This window comes from Geotrypetes seraphini, chromosome 1, assembly GCF_902459505.1.
Source record: "Geotrypetes seraphini chromosome 1, aGeoSer1.1, whole genome shotgun sequence".
NCBI classification, from domain to species: Eukaryota; Metazoa; Chordata; class Amphibia; order Gymnophiona; family Dermophiidae; genus Geotrypetes; species Geotrypetes seraphini.
In genome coordinates, this window is record NC_047084.1 from 30959318 (window position 1) to 30976133 (window position 16816).

Genomic DNA, 16816 nt, shown 5'->3' on the forward strand with positions numbered 1-16816 from the left:
TATATTGAGGAGGCAGTTTTTAATTGCCCGATTGGCGGAAGAGGAAGGTCTTTACTGCTTTGCGGAAGGTCATTAGTGAGTCTAGCGACCTGATCGGTAGTCGGTTCCATATCTGAGGTAGGAAATGGCTGTAGGATCTTTTGTACGCCGTACTCATTCAGAGGGATCTCCCTGCGGGAATGCTGAGTCTTTGTTCTGCTTTGGAGTGGAGGGGGCAGTTAGGGGTGTATAGGCATAGTTTGGATGCTATGTAGGCTGGGTTTTTTTGGTAGAATCTCTTGTGTGTCATGACCAAGGCTTTGAAGATGCATCGCTTTTTGACTGGTAACCAGTAAGCTGAGGATGTATAGGAGTCTATCTTGTTGCGTGTTTCAAACAAGTGGCTAAATATAAAGAGGACACTACAAACTATACAAGATAGAACAGTCACTAGGATAGAGATAATTTTATTGTTAAAGCACTCTATAAAAGGGTAAGCCTACATCTATATACAATACATTATCAAGATAAAAGGCATTATCTGTGCCATGGAACTGGGAGATCCCGGAGCAGCTGGGCAGAGAGAGCTCGATAATATCCCAGGATATGCATCTACTCCTAGTGAGATCTCACAAGCGCTTTCCCATGCTCCAGTATTACTCCTTATACAGATCTCAGAATTTCGAGACCTTTATCTTCATGGCACTTCTTAATGGCTATAAGTATGAGTTTCATGATGATCCAGGAAGCTGGTCAGGCATTCAGGCCAACGGAAAGGACACTTATGCCTGCAAGGTACAATTGTCTTAATGAATTGACAATCCTCTTAATGGATTAACAATTATATCATGCATCCTCTTAATGGTAGGACCAATGGAAAGGACACTTATGCAAGGTATAATTGTCACTCTGTAAGGTATAATTGTCATTGAGACATGTCCTCTTAATGGATTGACAATTACATCACTATTTGGGAATTATATATCTTATTTGTTTCTAAGAAGTCTAAATCATGATTCCAATAACCATTTGGCCAAGTTATATTGCCATATGACTGGAACAAATTGCCTGAATCCCTACAGCAGGCTCTGTGTCTGGCAGTGTTTAAGTCCAAGTTAAAAGCCCACCTCTTCGAGACTGCTTTCAACTCCTAACTCCTCTCACCTTCAGGTTCTACATCCCTAACCCTATATGTCATGTCTGTCTGAGTTAAACTGCAAGCTCTTCCAAGCAGGGGCTGTCTATTAAATGTCAAAATGTACAGTGCTGTGTCCGCCTATAGAAGTGATAAATAGCAGTAGTACCTTTCTAGGGTCCAACTGTAAAAAAGTGGAGTAAGAGTCAAAGAAAGAAAAAGAGAAGCAAATGAGTAAGGGAAATAGAAAATGAGGGGGAAGATAGAGGCCATCAATCATATTCAAAGTTGAGCATCAATAGAGATCACTGATTCATTGATGAAGCCCTATCTGTAGTCAAGAATGAGAGGAGGTGGGAAGGAAAATCTGGGCTATGCAAAGAGGAGGGAGGTATTGGTATATAATCATACCTGCAAAAGGTTTGAACAGTTATGCAGCGGAAGGAGGAGGAAGAGGAGAGGAAGGATGGTTGAAAGGGCAGTGACAGAGGAAAAGACATTTATGAATGAAAAAGTAATATGCGGGGGGAGGGGGTTTCTGGGAATCAAGTAATACACTAAAATATGAAGGACTGGAGATCCTTACAACTTGTAAAAATAAAATACAATACTCTCTATACCAAAACATATCAGTTAAGTGAAGAAAAAAGCCTCAGATAGGCTCAAGGGAGCCTCCCAAGAGCACACTACGAAGTGAGCTGAAACACTATAGCTCTACTTCAAGCCACCAATCATCGGCATTAAAAAAACTTTCATTCAAATCTTCAAATCTTCTTTTAACAAAACGTGTTTCAAAACCACACACACTGTTTATATAACTTTAAATGTTAGCATTGCACATAAAATTGCTTATCCGAAAAGACATCAGGATATAAAGATATAACATAAATTACCTTGGATCCACCAACAAAGTGTGTTTCTTCCTGATTCTTTTTCTTTACTTTGTTGGTGACAAGAATCTGCATATTGGTGTTTATGTGGCAATTTGTACCACTATCAAAATGTACCAGAAAATTACTGATGAAAATTCCTAACTATTTTGCTATTTAGAAACATAGAAATTGATGGCAGAAAAGGGCCATAGCCCATCGAGTCTGCCCATATCAATGACCCACTCCCTGGCTTTATTGAATGATCAAGTCTAACAATTGTAAATTTTTTAGACCAACGCAGTCAGATCTGAAATTTTATGCCCTACATCTATCAATAGGATGGAAAATACTAAAGAAATGGCAGGGCTAATTTGTTAGACCACTTTTGGTGGTCCAATATATTTTTGTAAATGAATCTATCAGTTGACTCAACACATTTAGTGAATTTTAAGAAGAAAGCTGAGACCACTGACATACCCAAAATGATTACAAACCAGAAATTACAATTAGGTTGCCTACTACAATGAATTATATGGCTGCGTAGGAATTCCACATTCTGAAACAAAATGCTTCACAAAACAAGAACTTAATAGGCAAGTTGTCTGCTGCCCCTAGTAACCTAGAGATTTCTCTGTGGAAAAGAAATAAACTGTGCTTATAGATTTTTATGAACAATTTTATGGCTTATATTACATGTGACCTCTGGGTCAGATCTTTCCAGTTCACTATCTGTTGAGTTAGGAACCAAAGCAAATGTTATGCCTCAGTTCTTCCAACATGGCCAACTACTAAGGAACTTGCTCCCCATTCAGTCAGTACTAGTTAAATCACAGACTCATGAGCAAACTGTATGTGTGTGTTAAAGCTGGCGAACAATGAGTCTATGAACTTCTGCTGCAATGAACAATGCTGACTTGTTATAGTTTACATGGCACCATGGATAGCAAATTACCTTTCAGTGTCCCATAGATATTTAAAAAAATACATGTTAATGATTTATATTTTAATAAAATACTACATATGAAAGATACATTTTTCCTACATTATATAAAATCCCTAATATATAAAGCTAGAAATAGATAAACATTTGTACTTAATCATAGTTTGTGTCCTAAACACACAAGGGGAAATTCTAAATTTGGCACCTAAACTTAAGTGCCGGTAGGTGCCCTACGAATGCCTAAGTTAATTGAAGAACACCGTTAGAAACAGCAAAAAATGGCAAGGCCTAACTAAAAGGCGCTGGAATCGTGCCTACATAGGTATTTTAGGCCACTGAACTCCAAAGTAGGCATGGCAAATGCCTGAAGTGGCTTTAGGCAGCCTAAAGCACCTACATAGGCGTGATTCACACAAAACAGGCACCAGAAATGTAGGCCCCAAAAATCCAAGTCTACATTTCTGGTGCCTATTTTTGCTGGGGATCATGACAATAGTCCACAGCCTGCCATCAGCTAATCGCGGCAGAGGTATCCCTGATCAGATGAGACAGCAGGACTCCCTGAAACCACGGTTTTGGGAAGTCCTGACAGCTCAGCTGATTGGAGATTTCCCTGTTGCAATTAGCTGAACCGGCAGGGAAATCCCCAATTTCTCCCTCTCTCCCTTCCTCCCACCCATCCCCCAGTACCCCTCCATAGAGAAACCCCGAGCCTGCGCCAACATCCCCACACACTCCACTTCCTCCTGTCGACAGGCCCACCAAGTCAAAATGGCACACTTTTCCCTTCCCGATGCATCCTGGGATACACTGGGAAGGGCCTAAGGCCTAGATTGGAACAGGCACCCAAGGTCCCACACCCATAGGAGGGGTCTTAGGCACCTGGGCCAATCAGGGCCTCAGGCCCCTTCAGGGTGCATCTTGGAATGCACTGGGAGAGAGCCTAAGACTTTGATTGTCCAAGGCACCTAAGACCTCTCCTGTAAGAGGGGCCTTAGGCACCTTGGCCAATCAGGGCCTTAGGCTCCTCCCAATGCATCTCAGAGTGCACCAGGAAAGGGAAGGCCCTCCATTTTGACAAGGCAGGCCTATCGGCAGGGGGGAGTGGGCATCCCTCCTGCTGATGTTCCATCAAAGGTATGGGGGGGTGTGGTGATGTTGGGCTTGGGTGTCTCTCTTTGGAGGGGTACTGGGGGGATTGGTGGAGGAAAGAGAGAGAGAGAGGAAATGAGTTCAGTTCATTCAATTGCGGCAGAGGAATCCCTGATCAGCTGAGCCAGCCGGCTCAGCTGATCGAGGATTCCTCTGCCATGATCAGCTGATGGGTTTTCCAGGCCTACATTTCTGGCACCTATCTTTGCATGAATCATGCCTACATAGGTGCTTGAGGTGCGATTCTCTAACTGGTGCTGTCGTGTGACTGACACGTGATCGGTGACTACCAACATGGGCGTCAGTTAGAGAATCCAGGGGACAATTTATAGTCAAAGTGGTAAGTTAAATACTAGGATTGCAGGATGAAAACACTGAAAAAAAAATAGTTCATAAAATAATGAATACTCACTCAGATCTTTGCCTATGGCTGCTGCAATGCAGTTTTTAGGTAATTCAATCATAGTGCTGATACCTTCAAAACAAAGATGATACAATTGCAAAACTAAATCTCTTTACTTTAGAAAAACAAATTAGAGTTGAATTAGTGACTTCTATTCTGCCAGTATCTTACAGTTCTAAGCAGATTAGAAAAGAAGATAACTGGACATTTCCAGGAAAATTACATATTAGGGTGCTGTTTACATTATTGAGACTTTGATGGGAAATTTACAAGAGTGGGGATAGACATTGAGATGTGTTATTTCTTGATAAATTTTTTGAATAACAGGGTTTTGATTTCTTTTAGAAATGATTTGAAGTCGGTCGTTGTTGTCAGCATGTTGGAGATGGGGTGATCAAGTTTCGCTGCTTGCATTGCTAGTAGGTTGTCATACATCTTCTTGCGCTGTATACCTTTGATTGGGGGGTGGGTAAATGGGGTCTGAGTTTTCCTTTGTCTGGTTGATTTGTTCCAGTTTAGGCGATTGATTAGATATGTGGGGACAGTACCATTCATTACTTTGAATAATGCACAGAAGAATTTGAATAGTATTTGCGCTTGTATAGGTAGCCAATTTACTACTACGATGGCCATTTCTTATTGCTATACAGTACTCCCCTGAAGTTCATGGGTGTTGTGTTCCTGGAGCACCCGCAAACTTCGAAAAACCGCAAATATTGATGCGGTTTAGGAGCAGGGATCGGAGGCGGGAGAAGGCTGCAGGGGCGGCGACGGGTGCTTCTAGTGCTGATATGGGCAGTGGCACTTGCGGATCCTGGGGTCAGAGGATGCGCACGGTGGAGTCCCGGAAGAGCCGGTCAGAAAAAACTGCGAATGACTGAGTACTGCAGACCTTACTTGGATTCTGAATTTAGCCTCTGCTTCTCTATCACCAAGAATCTTCTAAGCTTAACACACACTTTCTTATATTATAGCACCATATCTTGTATTATAGCATCATATCATATTATAGTACTAGGACACTAAGGAAGCAATTCCAGCGTCTGTTCCTCTCCACCCCACCTTCCCTCCCTCTCTCCCTTCCCCAGTTTCCTTCAGCGTCTGTTCCTCTCCACCCAGGACAGAACACTAAGGAAGCAATTCCATATGTTGGTACCTAGATGTATTATATATTTTTTAAAATTATTATTTATATACCGCCTATTAATAGAGGTTGTCTAAGTGGTTTTTACATTCAGGTACTCAAGCATTTTTCCCTATCTGTCCTGGCGGGTTCACAATCTACCTAATGTACCTGGGACAATGGAGAATTAAGTGACTTACCCAAGGTCACAAGGAGCAGCGCTGGGCTCGAACTCACAACCTCAGCATGCGGAGTCTGTAGCTCTAACCACTAGGCCATTCTCCCTCCACTTACATACGAATGTACACTGAGCATTATTTTATAAGGCAGTGCCTGTGCTATAAGTACATAACTGTAGGAGATGGGCTATTGGTGTGTCTCTGTGTAATGCACACAACTTATAGAATGCTATCATTTATGCGCATCACTTGAAGAATTTAGATGTACCCATTTACATCTGCCAGTGATATGCATAAAGCACAGTTACTTACCGTAACAGGTGTTATCCGGGGACAGCAGGAAGATATTCTCACATGTGGGGGACATCATATATGGAGCCAAGTACGGACAATGCTAAAGTGTACTTTAAGGTTTTGTGAAGCTTCAAGATTGCCCACACCGCGCACGTGCCTTCCCGCCAAATGTCAGCTCGCAGTTCCTCAGTTCCATAAGCAAACTAAGAAGCCAACCAGGGGAGGTGGGAGGGATGTGAAAATATCTGCCTGCTGTCCCCAAATAACACCTGTTACGGTAAGTAAAGCACAATTACTTACCGTAACGGGTGTTATCCAGGGTTATCCACACAGGGGTGATGTAGGCACGCGGTCCCTCAGTTAAGATAAGCCAGCTAAGAAGCCAACTAGGAGAGGTGGGGGGTTCTGAGAATATCTGCCTGCTATCCCTGGATAACACAGTAAGTTACTGTGCTTTATCCCAGGACAAGCAGGCAGCATATTCTCACACATGGGTGACCTCCAAGCTAACTAAAAGGGAATGGTGGGAGAGTTGGCCTTTAAGAAAATAAATTTTGTAATATAGACTGGCCAAAGTGCCCATCTCATCTGGAGAAAGACTCCAGACAATAATGAGAAGTGAAGGTATGAACTGAGAACCAGGTGGCAGCTTTACGGATTTCCTCAATAGTAGATCTGAGGAAACCTACAGAAGCTGCCATAGCTCTGATTTTGTGGGCTGTGACACGACTCTCCATGTGCAGTCCAGTCTGAGCATAGTAGAACGATATTGAGGCAGCCAACCAATTGGAAATTGTACGCTTGGAAACAGGATGCCCCAGCTTGTTAGGATCAAATGAGATAAAGAGTTGAGGAGATGTTCTATGGGTCTTTGTCCTGTTGATGTAACAGGCCAAAGCACATTTACAGTCCAGAGTGTGCAGTGCCGTTTCTACAGCATGAGAATGAGGCTTAGGGAAAAAAACTGGAAGGACAATCGACTGATTGAGATGAAACTCTATGACTACTTTCAGTAGAAACTTTAGATGCGTGAATAGAACCACTTTATCATGGTGAAAAACTGTGAAGGGTGGATCTGCCACCAACGCTTGCAACTCACTGACCCTCCTGGCCGAAGTGAGTGAAATAAGAAAAACAAGTTTCCAGGTAAGAAACTTAAGATGAGCTGTGGCCATTGGTTCAAATGGTGGCTTCATCAACCTGGAAAGAATTACATTAAGATCCCAGACTACAGGAGGAGGTTTGAGAGGTGGTTTCACATTGAAAAGTCCTTTCATGAACCCGGAGACCAAAGGATGAGCAGTAAGAGGTTTTCCCTCGACTGGCATGTGAAAAGCTGTAATAGCACTGATATGGACTTTGATAGATGTAGATCTGAGTCCAGAGTCAGATAGATGAAGAAAGATAATCCAACACTAAGTCTACTGATAATGAAGTTGGATCATGATGATGAAGAAGACACCAGGAAGAAAACCGAGTCCACTTTTGCTGATAACATTGCAGAGCGTCTGGTTTCCTGGAGGCGTCAATAATAGTATGGACAGGCTGAGAAAGATGCAATTCAGCTGAGTTCAGCCCGAGAGATACCAAGCTGTCAGGTGTAACGATTGCAGGTTGAGATGAAGAAGAACTCCTCTTTTTTTTTTAAATGTTTATTAAATTTCCAAACTACCATAGTGCAAACAAACAATTTCAATATACATAAGTTTACATGAAATGCACATTAAACTTATAGACATTAATGCACAAGTATTCTCCCCCCACTCCCAAATAATCAGAAAAAGTACATACATACATGAAACCCAAATGAAATTCCAATGCAAACCCTCCCCCCTCCCATCCACCCTGGATGTGTATGCTTAAAGGTCAATAAAATAAAATCAGTTATCAAGACTGGAAGAGGTATGGGCTCCCTGGTGCAGAGCTTATCGGCCAGGGCATTTTGTTTCCCTTATACACGGATCACTTTGAGAAATATATTTCGAGGAACTGCCCAGTTCCAAATGTGTAGGGCTTTTTGATAAAGAGGCAAAGAGCCCGTTCCCCCTTGTTTGTTGATGTAGTAAATTGCTACTTGATTGTCGGTTCAAACAAGGAGGACTTGGTTGGAAAGATGATTCTGAAACGTCTTGAGAGCATTGCGAATTTCTCACAGTTCTAACAGGTAGATATGAAATGCTTTCTCTCAAGTAGACCACAGTCCCTGAGTCCAGAGGCTGTCCAAGTGAGCTCCCCATGCACACTTGGAGGTGTCAATCATTAGTACTTTCTGATGTGGAGAGCTGTGAAACAGAAAACCTCTGGAGAGATTTGTCAGTTTCAACTAGAGAATGACACAGGGTAAAACTCTATCCCAGTCTCCACCTTGTCCCTGCGAGCTTGTCCCCGTTTCCATTCACGCAGACCATCTGATCTCATCCACACAAGCCTTGAATAGTTTTTTACTGAACTTATTTTATTAAAGTATAAAAAGAAGCAATACTCTGTTCAATTGTCATTTTATAACTCAAAGTTCTGGCTGCTGAACTAGAGAAAGAGATGTTCAGCTGGCAGGGCTTTGTTTATAAATGTTTATCAATACAACTAATAGACTACTTTATCTTAAAGCAAAAAAAGAAAATAAATATAATTTTTTTTTCTACCTTTGTTGTCTGGTTTCTGCTTTCCTCATTTATTTCATTCCATCCACTGTTTGCCTTTTCTCTGCTACTTCCTTCCATCTCTCCCTCCCCCCCTCCCTGCATTGGTCTGGCACCCATCTTCTTCCCTCCGCTCCCCCCATAGTCTGGAATCTCTCTCTTCCCCATTTCCCTTCAGCATCTCCTCCTCTCCACCCCACCTTCCCTAGTTCCCTTCAGTGTCTCTTCCTCTTCTCTCCCTTCCCCAGTTCCTTTCAGCGTCTGTTCCTCTCCACCCCACCTTCCCTCCCTCTCTCCCTTCCCCAATTCCCTTCAGCATCTATTCCTCTCCATCCCACCTTCCCTCCCTCGCTCTTTCCCAGTTTCCTTCAGCGTCTGTTCCTCCCCAGCCCACCTTCCCCAGTTCCCTTCAGCATCTGTTCCTCTCCACCCCATCTTCCCTTCCCTCTCTCCCTTCCCCAGTTCCCTTCAGCGTCTGTTCCTCTCCACCCCACCTTTCCTCCCTCACTTTCCCTTACCTTCATGGCGGGCAATTTCTAAATTTCCTTTCTACGAGCAGCCGGAGCGTTGAAGTTGCGTGTGGCTGTAGGAAAGGTCGTCTCTGACGTAACTTCCGGATTCCAGTTGTGTCAGAGATGACCTTTATAGCAGCCACGTGCAACTTCAACACTCTGGCTGCTTGTAGAAAGGAAATTTAGAAATTACCCGCCACAAAGGTAAGGGGAAGGGAGGGAGAAAGGGAGATGCTCAGTAAGGACAGTGGTGGCGATTATTAGTAAGGAAGGAGGGAGTGCGATTGGTGACCGTGCGCGTTCCCTCCCTTAACTGTGGAGACAAGGCCATTCAGCGCTTCACGGGATGGTGAATGGCCTTGTCCCCATAGCCACGGTGAACACTTTATTCCCCCACCATTTTTGTGGGTAACAGCCACCGTGTCATTCTCTAGTTTCAACCACCATTGGAGAGATTGACAAAGAGGCGAGGTGACTGATTCATTGGGATCATTGGGATCCGTGACCTGAGACCACTGAGATGCCAGGTTCTAGTGAGATGATCCGAGGTGAAGTTGAGCGAAGGGAGTGACATGAACTGTGGATGCCATGTGACTCATGAGACACATCATTTGTCTTTTGAGATGCTCTGTAGAGTGGAAACGAGTGAATAGTTGAATCAAGGTGGTTTGTCTTTGTTGTGGTAAGAAAGCTCATAAGAGTCGTGTTGAGCACAACTCCTATGGACTCCAACACTTGAAAGGGTTGAAGATGAAATGTTAGAAAGTTGACTTCGAAGCCCAAAAGCTGGAGAAAGTTATGGTCACTTGTGTAGCTGAAAGCACTGCTTGAAGCAAAGCAACTTTTATCAACCAATCGTCTAGATAACGAAACACTTGAAATGCGTGGGAACACAAAGTTGCTGTTACTACCACTAGGAACTTTGTGAATACTCTTGGAGATAAAGCGAGGATGAATGGCAGAACTTTGTATTGAAGATAGAGATGATCTACACGAAAACAAAGAAATCTTCTGTGGTTCAGATGAATGGGAATATGTGTGTGTAGGCCTCTTTGAGGTCTAGAGAGCACAGCCAATTGTTTCGTTCTAGAAGTGGGTAGAGAGTCCCAGACAGCAAACAAAACTTTTCTTTTACTAGGTATTTGTTGAGAGTTCAGAGTTTGAGAATTGGATGAAGACCTCCTGTCTTCTTTAGAATTAGGAAATATCTGGAGTAGAACCCCTGATTTTTCTGGGAAGAGGGTATTACCTCTATGGCATGCAGTTGAAGTAGAACTTCGATTTCCTGAAGAAGAAGGGATGTCTGTTGAGATGTAAAAGAGGACTCTCTTAGAGGGTCGTTTGGAGGAATGGTGATAAAATGAAGAGAATAACCCTCCTGTAAGACTTTGAGGCCCTAAGTGTCTGTGGTAATGAGAGTCTAGTGTTGATGATATAAGAGAAGTCAGCCTCCGATGGGTTTGGGAGGTGGCTGAGATGGGGGAATTGCAGCTATGCTCGCTAGAAGCATGTCAAAAAGACTGAGTTGACTTTTATGGAGCAGAAGTCTGAAGCTTCTGAGTTTTCAGTTATTTTTGCATCTTCTGTGGTGGAGGTTTTGAAGAGGACGATGTTAGTTGATAATGTCTCTCATATGAAGAGGAAGCAGGTTTCTAGGAATATTTAGGTGGTTGAGACTTAGACCCCATTAAGGTTGTCCAGCTCTGTTTATGTCGAGTAAGTCTTTGTGGCATCCTTGACTTTATCCCCAAAGAGCTCTTCACCTAGACAGGGAATATTTGCTAAACAATCTTGAACATTTATGTCCATGTCAGAGATTCATAGCCATTCAAGACGTCTTACAGCAATAGACATAGCCAATGCTCTAGATGTCATATCAAATGCATCAAAAACTGATCTTATCATAAATTTTCTAGTTTGAAGTAAGCTATGAGTAGTTTCCTGAAACTCTGGAAGTCGTTCAGATGGAATGTATTGTTCAAAATCAGCCAGACTCTTTATGAGTTGTTTAAGATAGAATGACAAAGAAATTATAGCTGAGAATTCTGGAAGAGGCGGCACCCAAACTTACCCATGGTGCGACCTTGGCAACTGCTCAACTAATCAAATCGCATGAAGCTAAAGTGACACACCCTCGGGAGCTTTAAAGCATCCAAGCCCTATAGCTGTGCTGGGCCTTCAATGGAGTAATGGAATCCTGCCCCACTCCTCCACCCTGCCCAGTTCCCTTCTCCCTCATTTGATGCTCATTCCCCAAGCCATTGAGGCTCATTCAAGCTGCAGGAAATGCCCCAGGTCCCTCAACCCTACCTTTCAAGGTCTGGTGATTCTCCATTCCCCTTTTGAGGACATGTCCGGGGGTCCGGAAAGGATTTTTTTTTTAAACCCAACACTTTTTCCGGGTTTTGAAAAGCTTTCCTTCGGGCAGGAGGGCATCTGCACATGCGTGGATGTCCTGCCCGACGAGAACAGACAACAGGGGGTGGGACTGGAGGCAGGGCTGGAGCAGGCTTGGGGGCAGGGGCAGGGGCGTGATAGGGTGGAAGCAATGAGTGATGGGGCGGGGTTGGGTGGGACGGGGCGGGTCTGGGAATGGTAACCCTAGATAGTGATATAGAGCTTGTTTTTTCACATCAATACAGAAGTCAAAAGGAGAAGTAGGAAATGTTATAGGTGACTTTCAGAGATCAAGACGTGACATTGTTCAGCACAGACAGTGAACATATTAAATTTGGATAAGGGTACATATTGCACCAATGTTGAACACAGGAGTGTCCAACCTGGGTCCTCAAAAGCCTCAATCTAGCTGGTTTTTCAGGATTTCCCAAATGACTCTGCAAGAGATTATTTGCTTGCAGTGCCTCCATTGTATGCAAATAGATCTCATGCATATTAATTGTGGAAATCCTGACTTGGAGAGGGCCGAGGTTGGTCATGCCTGGTATTGCTCATCTACTGAATCCCCTGCAATAAATGTCACCACACGCAACTGACCTAATGCAGTATTTTTAAAAATAAATATAAGATTTTTAACTCTATTCTGAAGTCACTGGGAACCGATGAATAGATTTCAACAAAGGTGTAATTCTGCTGAATCTCGATTTGTAGAGGAGTACTTTCACTGCGCATTTTGTATTAACTAATCCTAGATAAAGTTTTGGTTTTTTTAAAGTCTGACAAACTGAATTGCATAATCAATTTTACAAATATGAGAGCTTGGGTGTTTTCTGTATATCATCCAAAGAAAAGTAGGAGTGAATCTGATGTAAAAGCTTAAGCTTAAAGAATACAGATGGGATTGAATGTTTAATTTGACAATCTCCTTTCAGTTCAGTATCAAGCCATACTCATAGGCTTTGAACTGCAAGATGAATTAGTTTAACAGGTCTTTCACTTTCCAAATAATATAATTAAACAAAGAATCACAGTTTTAAATTAAGTAGATACGGGTTTAATGTTCTAATACTGTAGCATTAATTTTAAAGATCACTTCTAAGAACTAGAATGGTAACTGAGAAAGTCATTTAAATTTACACTTACCTGAATCTGTGAAGTGACTGGTTTCAGAGACAAGTTCTAATTTCCTGTTCCACAAACGCAGCTCACTCCCACCAGTCAACCATAAGTCCAGTCTTTGAAGGACTGCCAAACACTAGAGACAAAGAAATGTAAAATTGAATATGTACATTCTAGTCTAGATTTGTGAGATTTCAGCTATGGAACAGCTCTTTTACTGAAATACTGGATGTTATTGCACCAGTTAAAAAATTAAGAAGATGAAAGCCAAAAAAGGAAAAAAAACTCTGCACAAAAATCAAAACAAGCACAAAATAGCACCTTTTTAATATAGCTTTCAATCCTTAATCCTACTCCTCTGCCCTCCAACCCAGCCAGCTGATTAACCGTTCCCCTTAACTGTATCCATGACATCTTGTTTGTCTGTCTTGCCTGTTTAGATTGTAAGCTCTTTTGAGCAGGGACTGTTTTCTTCTTCTTTGTGACTCTGTACAGCGCTGCGTGCGTCTGGTAGCGCTATAGAAATAATAGTAGTAACAGTAGAAGACCAAGTTGTCAAGCTGAAAAGCACACTTTAAAGGGAACATATATGCAGTGTAAAGCAAAAACTGACTGTGTTTCAGTTACAAAGCCTGCATCAGGAGTCCAACTATTTTTTTGTATCCACAAATTAGAATGAGTACAAGTGGATCGATTTTTCATAGACTAGGGGGGGACACTCGATGAAGTTACAGGGAAATACTTTTAAAGCCAATAGGAGGAAATATTTTTTCACTCAGAGAATACAGAGGTTGTGGTAAGAGCAGATAACGCAGCTGGTTTTAAGAAAGGTTTGGACAAGTTCCTGGAGGAAAACTCCAATCTGGACTACTTACCCTGGATTGGTAGCATGGAATATTGCTACTCCTTGGGGTTTGGCCAGGTAATAGTGACCTGGATTGGCCACCATGAGAACGGGCTACTGGGCTTGATGGACCATTGATCTGACCCAGTAAGGCTATTCTTATGTACAAGGGAAAACGTCAACAGCGTCCATTCAGGCAAATTGTAGGGAATCTCTAGGGGCCCCTAACCTGTTTCTGTAATCCTATGGTCACACAAGAATTTTATAATCCACAACCAGAAGGAATGGAGGACAGGATCTCAATCTAAGAAATAATAAAACTTCTGAAAACAAATCTATAGCAATGTTGACTTCTCATGAGATCAGCTGAACATTTTGTAGGAGAAAAAGCCTCAAAATTTATGCAAGCACTCTGCTTTTTCTGATACCGTCACATTCAATAATTGGCATAAAAACATCTTACTTAAGCCCTCAATCTTTTGATACATGAATCTGAGGATGAACCAACAGCAGGAGTTAACAGATCTGTGAGTTTATAAATTATTACTCTTCAATTGTAATTCACTTATTTGGCAGACTGACCTCATGTGGTGGATCTCATGAGTGGGTGGAGTAAGGTGTCACCATTTCCAAGATGGTGGTGCTGCTACCTTTAGAAGGTATGCCGGTGGGAAGGGTTAGGGAAGTCTGGAGGGTGCCACTAAACGCTAGGAAATGATTTTTTTTTGTATGGCAGGGCAGAGACAGGTCAAGAGGAGGGAGGGGCCACTAGACTACCAGGACATTTTATCTTTAAATCAGGGGTGTAAAGGTGTGGGGAGATCAGATGGCTTCAGTTTGGGGGGAGGGGGGATCTGATAGACTATTAGGGGAAAGAGAAGGATTTAGACCTGGTTACTTATTTTTTTAAATGTCCCCTTTCCTGACACATGCTGACAGGGAGGGAGATATTTTGCAAAAAGCTATGAATACTGTTGTGATTTTAATGTGGCAGTAAAACTCCTGTTCTTTAATTGCCGATTACATTTTTGCAGAAATCTCATGTTAGAAGCCATGTGATCAGAGGCTCTAATGTATGACTTTCTCCAATGAACCCTTAGTTAGCACTTAAAGAGAAATCTGACATTTATATGACATGCTGTAATCTGAGGAAATACTTTTTTACAGAAAGGGTGGTAGATGTGTGGAACAGTTTCCCAGAAGAGGTGGTGGAAACTAGAGAATGACACAGGGAAAAAATTTGTCCCCGTCCCTGCGACCACCATCCCTGTCACCGCTCCGTCGCCATCACCGCAACCACTGTTCCCGCCCCGTCCCTGCGATCACTGTCCCCGCCCCGTCCCCACGATTACTGTCCACTCCCTCCTTCCTAATGTGAGGAAACATGCACGATCACGGATTGCGTGGTCCAGAAGCACCCTCCCACCCGATCACCGCGTCCTGCCATCTCCCTCCCTCCATCTCACTTTAGGTGCCTGCCGAGTCTGACTTTCATTCTTCTCTCAGCCACACGCTTTCGATAAGCCACGCGCACGGCTGCTTGAGCTGTTGAATCTTCTCCTCTGACCCAACTTCCTGTTTCCGGTTGCGTCAGAGGAGGTTCAACAATTCAAGCAGCTGCGCACGCGCAACTTACTGAAAGCATGCTGGCTAGGAGAAGAATTAAACTCGGATTCGGCAAGCACCTAAGGTGAGGTGGAGGGAGGGAGCTGGCAGGACGTGGGATGCGGCGATTGGGTGGGGATGCTGGACTGCGCGATCCGTGCTGGCTTCACTGTGGAGACGAGACCATTCACCGCTCCACGGGACGGTGAATGGCCTTGTCCCTGTCCCCGCAGCGACCACTAATTTTCTCTTCCCGTTTCGGCGGGTTACCCACCGCTACTCGCGGCTAGCCGCAGGTAACAACCACTGTGTCATTCTCTAGTGGAAAAGAGACTGTGTCTGAATTCAAGAGGGCCTGGGATAAGCACGTGGGATCTCTCAGAGAGAGAAAGAGATAATGGTTACTGTGGATGGGCAGACTAGATGGGCCATTTGGCCTTTATCTGCCGTCATGTTTCTATGTTTCTATTTGAATTAAAGAGAAATCTGACATTTATACGGTATGCAGTTTTTGATCTATTTGAATTTATTAACCACCTTTCTGAAGAGATTCACCCAAAGTGGTGTACAGCAAATACAATTCAACATAAAATTTACAATTTTGTTACCAAACAGTAGAAAAAAGACCATATATAAACAAATAAAATGGGTGCAGTAAACTCAAAATCAGCACGATGAAACTTAATAGGATTACCATGAAAGCGTTTCAAAAATATTTATAACAGCTCTGAAATTCAAATGAGATATACCGTATTTTCTCGCATACAACTCGCACGTTATACGTGGTTTTTACGTACCGCGCACACCCTCGCACGTTATGCGCGTTGTACAAAATTTTTTTTACATAGTTCCCCCCCCGACGTCCGATTCACCCCCCGCAGGACCGCTCGCACCCCACCCCGAAGGACCGCTCACACGCACCCCCACCCCGAAGGACCGCTCGCACGCACTCCCACCCGCACCCCCACAGCCTCCCGACCCCCCCCCCATCATGTAGAAGCTCCTACCGGTGTCCTGCTGCTTCCTCTTGGCGGTCCCGACACCCGACACGATCGGGGCAAGAGGGAGCTCAAGCCCTCTTGCCCCAGCCAACCGCGGCACCCCCGACACGATCGGGGCAAGAGGGAGCTCAAGCCCTCTTGCCCCCCCCCGACACGATCGGGGCAAAAGGGAGCCCAAGCCCTCTTGCCCCGCCAACTCCCCCCCAGTAGGCGGAGCTTTGGGACGGATGGGCCAATCCGGCCTCATTCCGTTGTCGGCTGCCTGCCGGACAGGCGGGTTTGGCTCCCATCTGTCCGGCCAACTACACAAAGGTACGGGGAAGGGGGGTGGGGGTGTCGTGGGGGTCGGCCAGGGGGGTCGCGGGTCGGCTGGGGGGACGGTCGGAGGTTCTTGGGGGGGCGGTTGTTGGGAGGGGGGTTTGCGTTGAGGGCAGGAGGGCCTGGGATCCCTCCTGCCCGTAATGTAGTGCGGGGTGGGGGTCGCGTGGCCAGGAGGGTTTGGGCTCCCTCCTGGCCCGAACAACTAGCGGGGGGATGGGGTCGCCAGGGCCAGGAGGACTTGGGCTCCCTCCTGGCCCGATATTGTTGGGGAGTTGGGGAGTCGGCGGGGCAAGAGGGCTTG

General features: G+C 44.1%; 1 protein-coding gene across 2 annotated transcripts in view; it reads right to left on the bottom strand.

Annotated features, from left to right (window-relative positions):
• Positions 1-16816, bottom strand: part of WDR41 (WD repeat domain 41) — a 147037-nt gene that overhangs the window by 45554 nt on the left and 84667 nt on the right. For both annotated transcript variants that reach the window (XR_004537944.1, XM_033929382.1), the window contains exons 6-7: positions 12769-12880; positions 4491-4553 (exon numbers count right to left, since the gene is read on the bottom strand). Coding sequence is in view for 1 of the 2 variants with exons in the window: in XM_033929382.1 (XP_033785273.1) it covers positions 4491-4553; positions 12769-12880 (175 nt within the window). In the remaining variant the exon portion in view is untranslated. The remainder of the gene's footprint in view (positions 1-4490; positions 4554-12768; positions 12881-16816) is intronic.